We start from the raw sequence: 12,489 nt of genomic DNA, 5'->3' as shown, positions 1-12,489 counted from the left end.
AAAAAATTGCATCGCGCGTATTTGTTTGGGGGTCATTTTGTGTGAAACATGTGCCACATTTGAGCACTGGGTCATCTTTTTTGCTTTGCTTCTTCATCTCTTAAATGAAACCAAGTAAACTCGATTTTCTTTTATAATTTTCTCTTTCTCCTCGCTTGTTATAATATTTTCTTTTTTTTTAAAAAGAGAGCATGTAATGATAGCAGCTTTATGAGTTGTTTGTTCATTTCGAGAACCTGACTTACCAGGCTTTGAACTTCATATTGTTACTAAACGTGATATGGCATGGCCCAATTTATGAATCTACAAGATGATCTAGCTTGAAAAAACTCGTTTAAAAATTGAACAATATTAAAATAAACACATTTATATTATTTAAAACTATAAATATTTTAACTGCTTCCTTACTTTTTCGCCACCCTGTAGTTAACGCTGCCCTTAAAAGGGCTAAACCGATATTTCGTACATACTTATTAAAGACTTTTAATTACAATTTGTTTTTATTTTTGTATTTATACTATATAAAATCAATTAAAATTATCTGCTTTAAGTAAATTTTATTAAATTAGAATAAAATTAAAGTCAAATTAATGGACATCTTTATATTAAAAAGATTTTTGCCTTGCTCTATGTTCTCTGTATGCCTTCGCTTTTCTACAACTTTCGAAATTTTAATTTAGTAAGTAAAAATACCAAACCTAGAAATAGCTGAAACAAATGTCCAAATTATGATGTTAAGTTCCTCAGATGTCATTGTTCATGGGCTCTTTTGATTTTCCAGAATTGATTTATGCTCCTACATGGTCTTATCTTGGTCATTAGCTATATTTCTAAAAATATTTTCGAAAAACTAATTCTTTAAACATTTGTTATTCAAGATTTGTATTACTTTCAAAAATCGAGTAGTTACAAGCATAGATAAGTTCTCAACGAATCAAACAAGATCGCACATAATAAAATCCGCCATAAAATAACGTTATAATTTAAGAACTGGTTTTTTGGCATTTTTAATTATTGCATCCATGACCCCGTTAATAGGCGATGGTGACACCGTTCTGTATTTTTTTTTTTTTAGTCTTGCTCATAATTTAGAAATTGATAAATAAATCTCTTCAAGCAAATTTCTAGTATAGAAAGCGCTGAACTAGCAAGTTAGCAAAGACTTGACCAATAAGCTCGCTACTACCAAGATGTTGCTAGCTAACTAGCTTGATTGGTGTCTGTGTATATATTACAGACTTAAATAACAACTTCTATACCATAACCAAAAAAAACTTTTTTAAAGGACTTTTGATCTTAAAAAATCTAAAGCGTTCCCTGATTTCGGTTTCGCCATCAATTTTGAAATACAGATATAATAATCAATCCCGTTTGATATCGATTAGAAAAGGAACGATAATCACATTTATTACAATATGTATATCTTTTGTCAAAAAAAATTTGTTATTCCCTCAGATGAAAATGTCTTTAGCCAGAATACATAAGATTTAATCCGACCGAACTCAGTGGTAAATTATAGTTTCCGAAAGATATGAGAGCTCTTTTGTAGTTTCCTAAGTGGATTACTCTTGGTACAGGATATATACTAAATATGAAGGAGTAGTCTTATTTTTGACGATGCAAACGTTCTGTCGCTGGTCACTAATGAATTAAGTTGGCCCTGTGTACCGACCAAAGTTTTATTTAATCTTCTTAGAGAGAGTCCTCGGTGGATCAAACTATAAAGATTCTTTGTGGCAAAAAAATCTGGAAAATATCGTCGGTACTTGCCAATATAGTTTATTCAGTGACGGCTTGGAGGCTACCACCAGCGCGGTCTGACGAACCGGTTTAACTTTAGCTCATTGTGAATTTTAGCCTAAGGCAGATAAAACCCCTTTCATTTGTAGTTCTCTTAAATGGATACGCTAATGACTCCGTTTGAGCTTGATGGCTTAAGTTGTCAGTGAAACGTCATGCGCAGATTCCTTTCATCCGATTGGTCATATTTTCTCTCTCCCAACCCTCCCCCCTCCTTACTCTTGCTCCATATACTTAATATAGGTACGAGCGCGCTCTCGAAATCTTCGTGAATTTTTTGCTCAGCCATTTTCGGCTGATTTTTTCACTATAAATGTTCCAATGCGCTGAATATGTGATAAATGGAGTTTCGGCTGGATTAATCTGGCTGAATTTTTCGGTAAATCCGTAGGTATATATATATATATATATAGAGTCTCCGAGAGAGTTTCGATCGATGAAATGGGATTGGCCTATTTTGTGCGGGTAGCAGGAGAGAACGGTGATTAAAATCCAATAAGCAAGCTATGGGAATAATGCGTTCCGCGGGGTCGAAATAGCTTTGGGCTTGACAGGAGTTTCGACATAAAGGACCGGGCACCGTGCGCTTAATAGCGTTTCCACTTGCCTAATGATTGTGCTTGGCGTATCTCGCGTATCGTGGCCTTCTCGGGGCTTATCGCATTTCCTCTCCACTACACACAACATCGCCGTACCGTACCGCGCCACTGCCGCCAGCGTCGTTCTCTCGTTGTTCTCCGCTATTTGTTGTTACCTTCTTGATTGTTATGCCTCCACTCAAGTATCAGAGATTTCATTCCCACTCGCAAACTTGCCCATTCCCCGGAAGCTCCTTCGTAAATCTGATTATTGTGCCGTAAATTATTTTGCTCGCAGTCCTCTATATATCTGTAGCTGTGCGAAAGCGCTCCCCCTCGCGCATTAAACTTGAGAAAAATGTTCAAATATTCCACCAATTAACTCGCTACGAACCAACTTTTTCAGTAACATCCTTCTTCTTTAGGTTTTTATGGTCCAATTCTTTAGCCGGATTCTCTCGCGGAATTTGTATATATAATATATAATATAGTATCCGTGTACGTATATATAGATAGTCGAAAGGGGGCGATTCTTGTCGAGGGACGCAATATCGGAAAATAATAAAGTTCAAGTGTGTGAAATGATGTAGGGAGATGGGGTCGCCTAATGCAGCAGATATACCGCATTTCCATTAAGCGGAGACTATTTATTGTATGGTATCTACTAGAAATCAGCAGGACGGTCCCAGCTTGCGTACGATAATGTTCCCATTGCGTCCCGTGACTCATCCGGGGACCTCAGCTGGTTTTGTCCCCGTATTCTACATTTCCTTGATTATACTTATACGCCATTCCCTTTTTACCATAGTAGAATGGAGTTGAATAAATTTTGTTTAAGCCTCTGGCATTATCGTCCCGCGTTTAAAAATATAAAAAAACACGAGGAAAGGATAGCACTATTGAATATAAATGAGAGGCTGAACGAGTCTATGCAGTTGCATAAAGGAATCATTAAAATTTCAACATTGTTGGCGCTAATGAAAAGAAAAAGAAGAAGGGAAAAAAAAGAGAGTAGAAATTCTTATAACGATTATCAATTCGTCTGGGGCAGAAAGGCTTCACGAAACGGAGCTCGAAATTTCATTTAGGAACGTAACAACGTGGGAGGGAAAAGTAGTTAAACGGGTTAATAAGGCATTACTGTATTATTATTGGAGTTTTTTCTTCCGGACGGAAAATGCAATCTGGAGGAAACCGAGAGCCGCGGCTGCATAAAATTGAACAGGGGGATAGGGCAAGCGGGTATTTTTGCGAGAAAAACTTCAGTTATAGTCGTGGAAAATCTACTTAGCCCTTTTCGGTATCGTTTCCTGCTTAGGTACGCAACGCTGTATGAAATCTCGCGTTGAGGCTTATACTCGATGTGAGGGAGGGGGAGAGATAGAGATAGAGAGAGAGAGAGAGAGAGAAAGCTCTCGCAGCAATTCTACCGTAACACAATTTCTATTCTAGTCCCGTGGGCGTCTGCAGAAATACGATTACTCGGGCGTGCACGGTTGAAATAAAATTACTAAAAAGTCGGTAGCTCTCCTTAGCACAGAATAGATAACCGGTTGGCAGCGTTACTTTTCTTTGCTTTTATTTGTTCACTCCGTACCGTCGCACCTGTCCCCGTCGAGCGTGACGACCGGCAAATGCACGCTGCTCTTGCTGATTATTCCTTGCAGTTTTTGATGGCGGAACGACCGATCGATAAAAACACTTTTGCTTAACGCCGAAACATTTCGCAAAGCGACACAGATATATCCGTTAATTACAACTTATATACTACGTACTCGCTAAATTATTTCTTCCCTGTCCAACCCCTCCTACCGTTATTCTCTCTCTCTCTCTCTCTCTACTCCTGATTTAGTTTTCATAAAATAATCATGAAAAGAGCACTCGGGCTATTTATGGTGTGTATGTGTGTGTGTGTGTCTCCTATACATATACCTATATATATACGTGTAATATACCGCATGAAATAAAGGTAAATTAGTATTCTTGAATATACACTCGACTGATATAATAAATAGATGAAAAGTACCGAGCGTTTCTCGTGAATTGAAATTAGTATGATAAAAATCGTTATATCGCGTAGGATAATTAAAAGTGTGCAAAGTGCGCGCGGGTGGTAAAGGAAGGAAGCGGTATATGAAAAAAGACGAGTAGCCCGGCAGAGTAGCATGGCGATTCTTTGATAAGAGCGGCAATAATGTATTATTCAATTCGTTAATCATAGTCGTGCCACGAGTGTCAATTATTGCGCCAGGAGATTCGGACGTAGTATGACGAGCCGCCCACGGCTATTTTTATTCCTTCATTGTTCTTATATATATATATATATATATATATATATACATATACGCTCATTATTTATGATGAATGGGTGGAAAAATAAAAACCGCGATCAACCTAAGTAAGATGGATCATCCCTTTTGCCATATATCAGGAAAATCGTTGACATTGATGAAAAATTCTTAAGAATATATTCATCATTCGCTGTGTTTGGTGAAAAGAAAGAAATTCTCGGTACATGGAAGAATAATGCGGTGATTAAGATAAATAATCAAGCTGGAATAATTGGATTTCTCCGGGTGCTTTGTTCGAGCAAACAGTGTAATATTGGAGGAAGCATCTCGGTGATGGTGGCATTTAGCGCGTCACCGGACAGTATAGGTAGCATTTCTATATTCGCACGCTATAGGTTAAGTTTGAAGAGCGGAAGAGAGGAAAACGCGTGGTGGGAGTGCATGGAGTGATAATTGTTGGAGGGTATCCATGTAGAGCTGCGGATTAACGCATTTGCAGAACATTATCGGGTAATGTCGAGAGGATCTGGCGTGTCTGAGTAATCGTAAAACAAGTAGTTGTTACCGGACGGTGCATGGTGGCCCATGTCGCTTTGACTGCGCGATTTTGCGGCCCTGGCCTGTTCGCCATGTGGGGCCGGCCCATACGATCGGAAGCAACAACACGGTTTCGCTCTCAGAAGGACAAATAGGAGAATGGCCCAAGGGGGAGCAAGAGAGAGAGAGAGAGAGAGAGAGAGAGACAGGGTACAGACTGCACTGGGGTTAAATAGAAGGAGAATTCGCCATAACGGCAAAAGGGACTTGTTGTTCTATATAGTATATACCTACCCCCGTATAGACACTCTCCAACCTATTCGACGCTATTTTCTGCTGTTTCAACGCGCGTCCATCCACTCACCGATCCCAAAGGACACACTTTTCCTTTCCCGATCCTTATTTCTATTCCTACTTTTCCATACTCCTCCCTTCAACTTTCCTCCGTCCTCTATGTTTTAAACATTCAACTAATACCTTATACATATTTGATAAGTCCTATATATATATATATATATATATATATATATATATATATACGTGTCCTGCAGTCCTTTTCGATTAGTCGACCATTGGACACGAGGGTATAGCTATGTAGGATAATATCTCCGATATATTTTATTAAGCGACATAATTGCGAGTATTTTCAGGCAGGTGCTTGCTTGGCACGAGCATTATGGAAAAAATGCGGCGGAGCGTGTGCCGCATTAAATTCATAATCCTTGCTAATGCTCGCGTCTATCGGCCTGGCAAGGCTGTTCTCGGTTATTTAGCATAAACTTACGTCGAGCACGTAAGTAAACCTCGTGAATGGCTGCCTTGGCGTCGACGTCGCTACGATCAATAGCCCTCTCTCTCTCTCTCTCTCTCTTGCTCTAGCGCTGATTTTACAATTCATGAATTCATAATTCAAACATCGAGCAGCACCGCAGGAGTGTCGGCCGTCGCGATCTCATAAATATCTGCCGGTTATGCGCTTCACTCGAGTGGCCCCCAAGCAGTTATCGGCCCCATCCACCGGCAAAAATTGCCCTCGAATACCCACTGTCTTTCGCCCGAAATTGCTCGTTTAGTGGAAGAAAAAAAACAACCGATTAAATTAATTCGCGCTCAACCTACACCGATAAAACTGCCAAATCTCGCTGAAAGGACGAATAAATTTGGCGATTATACGGGCGTGCCTGAGAAGCACGCGGGAAAAAGCGCCGACGATTTATGGCTCGAGTGATTTTTCGATGCTGAGAATGCCGATTAAATTTGGCGAGTCTGACGCGCTCGGTGACGCGGCGCCGCTTAATTTATTCAATTGACTCAATAGTCTTCGGTGTAATATTCGGAGTGACGCGTGCTTCGATCGCTCGTCGAAGCTCTCGCTTTCACGCGTGACACGACGTAATTAAGAAGATCGATGAATTTTAATTGAGATCGATTTTGGCATCGATCAAAACCAATCAATTACAAAAGGGCTCGGAGGAAAGACTGGAAACAAGTAAGAAGCGTGGAGTCTGTGCGTGAAAAATTGGCCAATTAATTGTATAATTTACCGAGACAATAAAGGCTGTAAAGTGAATAATATGAAGAGGACGAGGTTCATAGGTTTGAAACGCAGCTTCGAAGGGTGCAATAAAAGATGCGAATCGAATAAAGAAAGTGATAAAAGTGTAATAAGCTTGGTAACGCAAGCAGTGAAATCCGTAATATAATAAAATGGCACGCCCACGGCGACGATGGTCGGCTTGGTAAACCGGAAGTGGCAGTATTTGTTCATAAAGAGACCCGAGGATAGTAAGTGGGAGGGGTAGGGAGGAGGAGGAAGGACGGGGGGGGGGGGGGAACCAAGGGATATTGCGACGGAGATATTGAAGATATCATTGCGAATTTGCTGCTTGAGTTAGGTGACAAAGCTTTCCTTAACGCATTGCCGACTGCTAGAGCTCGTTCTTTGTCCGATGAATAATATATGGCGATGCATTACCGTCTGCATTGTTTTGCGAATATGCGAACATGCGAACGGGCAAGCCTGCACATATTATACCTACGTATGCAGTCCAAGCACCGGATGCTGAGCGTGACCCTTGTTGTCTACGCGATTTCCCGCTACGTGCCCACCTATACAAGCCAACATTAGTCTCTCTCCACCCCCCCCCCCCCTCTATCACCTTTTCCATCGTATGTTACTATCTCTCTATATCGACTTTTTCACATTCGAACCTCCGTCTCTCTCCGTAACACTGGAATCGATGCTCTATAATGAGAAAAAGAAGCAGAAAAAATCCAGGAATGACGCCTGGAACCCCTCTTGTCCTGGCGAGAAGAAAGCGAAACGATAAAATACCCTTCCTTCCCCCTGTTTCTTCCCTCTTTTTCTCATGGAAGTATTTTTTAAATTGATACCTTCCTGGCGAAAAATAGAGGATGCCAATTCTTCTTGTGTCTCTCTCTCTCTCTCTATCAAACACAAAAATCGTATATCATTATTCAGGTCCTGCGTACTACAAGCTCGAGTAAGAGCGAGCTTGCTTTTCTCAAAGTCTTTATTTGGTCTTTTGAATGGGACAAGGGAAAATGAGTCATGGGAAAATCCTGGTATCGCATTGAGAACTTTGGCTAGGAATTATTTTCCCCTAACGTATATCAAGTAGGTTTTCTATTAAGCTGGATGGTATAGGCAACCGACGTATATAAGGGCTGATTTCTCTCAGGATGTGAAATAATTGTTGGAAAAACTGATGAATTTCATTAATTCGGTTGGATTTATTTCATTGTGCGGGAGTGACGAAGCCGAGAGGAATGAAATGATACGATTGAACGAAGATATGGGATCGGAATGATGAGATCAAGTTAGTACAGTGACGTATCCTTGCTAAAAGTCTTTATTTTGTCCTTTGGACAGATAGTCGGTTGTTTCTTTGTTTGCCTGTGTTTCGTATGTGTGTGTATGTGTATACGACGACGTATGTCGTTTGTGTGTGCGTGTATAGGTTACACAGCATTATTCGTATTCCCCTACAAATACAATATAATATGTATAGTTTTCTATCTCGGTAGCATACAAAAGGATACAGGCACACAAATATCAAATATGCATCAGTTACTCATTATGCTATTTATCAATTATAATTACAGTCACAATGGTATCTCTTCGTCGCTTTATTATAATAATAATTATTGTTATTATTATACAAATATATACAAATGGTCACTGCTGCTGGTTCTTTCTCACTCTCTCGCACTCTCTTTTTCTAAATAACTTACGCCTATGTATAAATTACAATCATATATACATCGAGAAATAGTACAACGAAAGCCCGCGTCACGTTTACAACTTTTGGTCGAGAGGCACGTATCTGATTGAATGTCGCAGGTCAACATTAAATACTCATTATTGCGAATAATAAGCAGCAAATTTCACGCGCGTTGCTCAATGGAAGTTTCTTCACACTCTCCCGTTATTTCTCCTTTGTCCCGCGTATATTCGCGTGACGCGGGCTAACGTCGTTCGAACTTCGTCATTTGCCTAAAATAAATTATCGACAAATTATGATGCTGGACACGAATTGATAACTGATACAGGTACCACGGATTTAAGGTACTTTTGTTCACTTTGATTTTATATATATATATAAATCAATTTGTTTATTGACATCGATAACGCTTCGTATTGTTAATTAAAATTAAAACTGTGTGACGTAATCGTGTACACGATAAACTGCAAACTTGTTTATGTTATCGGTGTATAATGCAGACAGCTGACAGAAATTAATACCGTTCATTCATTATATTATTACGTTACATGAGGATGCTAATAGTGGGAGAATAAATTGTTTGTTGAAATATAATATTCGAATACGAGCTGAAAGGGAGTACCTTAAAAACATTATGATAAGTTATCAATTCGTTCCCCGACGCTTGTGATAAAGATATAGTACATGATATTTCCGCGCTTAAAGACGACAATAAATTATTGCGACAAAATTATTTGTTCGTGCCCCCTGTGTAAGGCGTTTCTCTTAAAAAGTTTCCACGAGGTCCCTAACGGTTAATATTTACACTCGAAGCATTCCAAGCTTTTGTTTATAATTTTATTCTAGCCTGTCACAATATCGATGATTAAACAGTAGATATATATATATATTCATTTATAATATATATATATATATATATATATATTTATATATTCATTTATTCGTTCATTTATTTATTTATATATAATCAATTTTTTTCAGTCGTTGTACATGCTCCGCGATTTTTCATTCTGATAATCATCGCTTCGTTTTATGACAAGAAACCTGTACCGTAAATGCATCTCTCTTTCTATTACTATAAACAAATAATACTTTGATCCAGGCGTAGAAAGAAAATAAATCTATGAAATTCGCACGTACCGGTAGTAGGTTGTGAAGGATAGTTAATTTACTACAATAATATACGAGTATTTTATTTTGTTTATTATTCTTTTAGAAGACTTCATTCAGGTTTCTCTCTATCTCGAAAAATCTGAGTAGCGTCGTAACTGAGTAAAAATCTGTGAATTTCAACGATAACCGCACAATAAATATTGCTATTTTTTTTTAGCAAAAAACATTGGATAATCGCGCAGATTTTTCGACGAAATCAGCAATTTGTTCGCGCGAGTGAGAAGAGGGGAAGCCACTCGCCGATTTACAATAAGTTTTAAGCACTATCGACGTATAAACGCAGACTTTTCCTATTACAGTGTGTACAAGCGCAAGCTCATTTTCGTTTCAAATATATCACAATGCACCGTCGTTTTCCCAAACGCCCACAGTAATATCGATAACTGATTTATCATTTTCTTTTACAATCTCCCTCCCTCCCTCGCTCCCTCTCTCCCTCCTCTATTATACGTACACGTAGTATATAGTTATTGTTGTCCCATCCCTGTATTGTCGTTTCCTAACGTTGATAAATCTCGATTTCTCTATGTTTCCTTTTCTTCTCGTTGCTTGAAGGCGATGTTGGTACAGATAAAGAAATAAACGAACGGGCTATCACACCTGAAGGAAAATAAAGTCAAGAAAGTGATTGTTTCGTCAAAGGTAGCAAACTCTTTGTGAAATTAAATTTTTTATTTTCTTCAACAATTGTGTGCACTTGAATCTCGTTACTTTTCCATCTCAAGAATAATGGTACGTTCGCAATTGCATAATGGAGCTTATCACTATTCTTATATCATCTGGATTATTTTTCTTCAAGCGCAAATTGCCTAAAAAGAAACAAATCTTTCCCTATACGATAAAATGTGTATAAGTTTCAATGTCTATACATTATATATAATATATTATATTCATTTACATCTCAGGTTTAAGTGTTCTGCAGATTTGCGCGCGTTTATATAACTGTGTATAATATAAAGATCTTTTTTTTGTTCAGAGACCGATGCGTGCTGTAATAAATAATAATTCGCACACGCGGCTCACTGGCGCAATGAATAGTGAATACTTCGCTCGACCTTATACAGTCGTTTACTTGTCGAAATCGAGTTGCGCTCCTGCTATTCTCCTTATGTTTTTGCTACTACACCTATTAACGTGGGTGGGCGAGTAGTCGAAGGCTCCCCTATTTAATTGCATGAGCGATCGAGACGTCTATATACCATTATTCTTTTTTCGGGAGCAGTAAAAAGTTAAAAGCGGACCTATCTTCGAATGTTTCTTGCCGTTCTGAGAAGGTACAATCCTGCGTACATTACGTCGATATTAAAAATGTGTGAAAGAAGGCTAATAGCATAGAGATTTTGCAGTTATGTAATGTAGCAAAATGGAAGGATTAACACATGAGTGTTTTCGTAAAAAGAGAAGAGAAATACAAGATACACCCAACCGATAGAAACTCGCCGATTATTCGATAAACTCTGTTAGCCCCTCGCAAAGCTCTAATTAATCCTAATCGAAATAATGATCTTATATACACACATTTTACTATCGAATCTCTATTTATCGTTGAAATTGTTCTTCGCAATTTTTTTAAACTATCCAGCAATAATCAATTTGAATCGGCTATTTTCCGCGCTCTCTTCAATTATTGGTCCTTCCAGCGCAAATGTTTCGCGAATAGTCACATGCTCTACACACACGAGTTTTACTTTAATTTATAAAAGTGCAAAAAGAGGAGATTGGCGGGTACGCTGTTCGGTAGCTCCTCACACCTGTCGATGTAAAAAACAAGTAAAGCAAGAAATACCATGGAATGTATTATATCGGCATCGTCTTTATCGAGCTACGTATACTATATAGCTGATTTTATCGAAGGAGAGAAGAGAAACGAAGAAGAGAAATACACGTAGGCATTATAACTATATAGTGAATTTACGAATTGATATGCCAATTTGAAAAATTGCCCCAAGCTCCTGGAGCCTCGCTCAGCGATTCTGTGCAGAGAAAAGGCCGATACAGTCGAACGAACGCAAAAGCGAAACATTTTCAAGCTTCGGCAAACAAAAATAACATTATTGCGCTCCTCGAGAATATCGATTGGATCTACGCGATATCTACCGCACCGAAGAAAAATTCGGGTCTATACAACTATTACACTAATCGATTGTACTGCTTTCTGTCCCGGCGAACGATCGCCAAGAATCGCGGCCAGTTGGCGGTTTCAACGAGACCCCCATTGGACGCGATCCAAACCACAATTGAGTTTCGAGCGAATATTTTCCCCACTGCGATCGGAGTAATAATAATAGAACTAGAAAAGGTCAGGATCGTTTTCCGCGAGTATCTCTCGATGAAAGCCTCGAGCGGAGAAATGGGAGGCCCGTTGGTCGATTGGCGCGTTGTTTGCTCAATTAGTCCAATCTCGGGGCTCGTTGAAAGCTAATATATCGTTAGGAATGGAATAGCTTTGATGCGGAGCATACTGGCGATATCTGCTGCAGACTCGCCGCACGTTCATCGATTGCCTAAACGCATAAGAGTTCCACCTACGTTCTAGCTTTGCTACGGAAGGTAAGAAATCTTTTCTCTCTCCAGCGAGTCTTACGCATATCTGTGCAAGGAGTGCTCACGATCCCGGCGTTTGCTGCCGCGTCGTTCGCGCTCGTAGATCGGCTCTGGACTCGGTGGATTCGAATACGTGAGATTGGTCGATCCCCGTGACGGCGGCGGTGGGCCGTTTATGGGGGGCGGGGGCGGTGGGAAGAAACTCTGTAAACACGCCTGAAAAGAAACAAAAATTAGATATATAGAAGCACGAGTTTATATGTTGATCGGGATGAAATAGGGGATGAGGAGAGGATGGTTGATGTAAATATACATATGCGT

At 39.3% G+C, this 12,489-nt stretch overlaps 1 protein-coding gene across 1 annotated transcript in view; it reads right to left on the bottom strand.

The window, feature by feature from the left end:
- Window positions 1–8,636: 8,636 nt before the first annotated feature.
- Window positions 8,637–12,489, bottom strand: part of LOC136778911 (discoidin domain-containing receptor 2-like) — a 48,920-nt gene continuing 45,067 nt past the window's right edge. The window contains exon 9 of the mRNA XM_066736086.1: window positions 8,637–12,384. Coding sequence (XP_066592183.1) covers window positions 12,205–12,384 — 180 coding nt within the window. The 3' untranslated portion in view covers window positions 8,637–12,204. The remainder of the gene's footprint in view (window positions 12,385–12,489) is intronic.

The sequence above is a fragment of the Prorops nasuta genome, unplaced genomic scaffold, assembly GCF_024137725.1.
Source record: "Prorops nasuta isolate Cenicafe-Biocafe unplaced genomic scaffold, Cenicafe_Pnas_1.2 PNAS00015, whole genome shotgun sequence".
Classification (NCBI taxonomy): Eukaryota; Metazoa; Arthropoda; class Insecta; order Hymenoptera; family Bethylidae; genus Prorops; species Prorops nasuta.
This window is presented reverse-complemented; position numbering and strand designations above follow the sequence as displayed.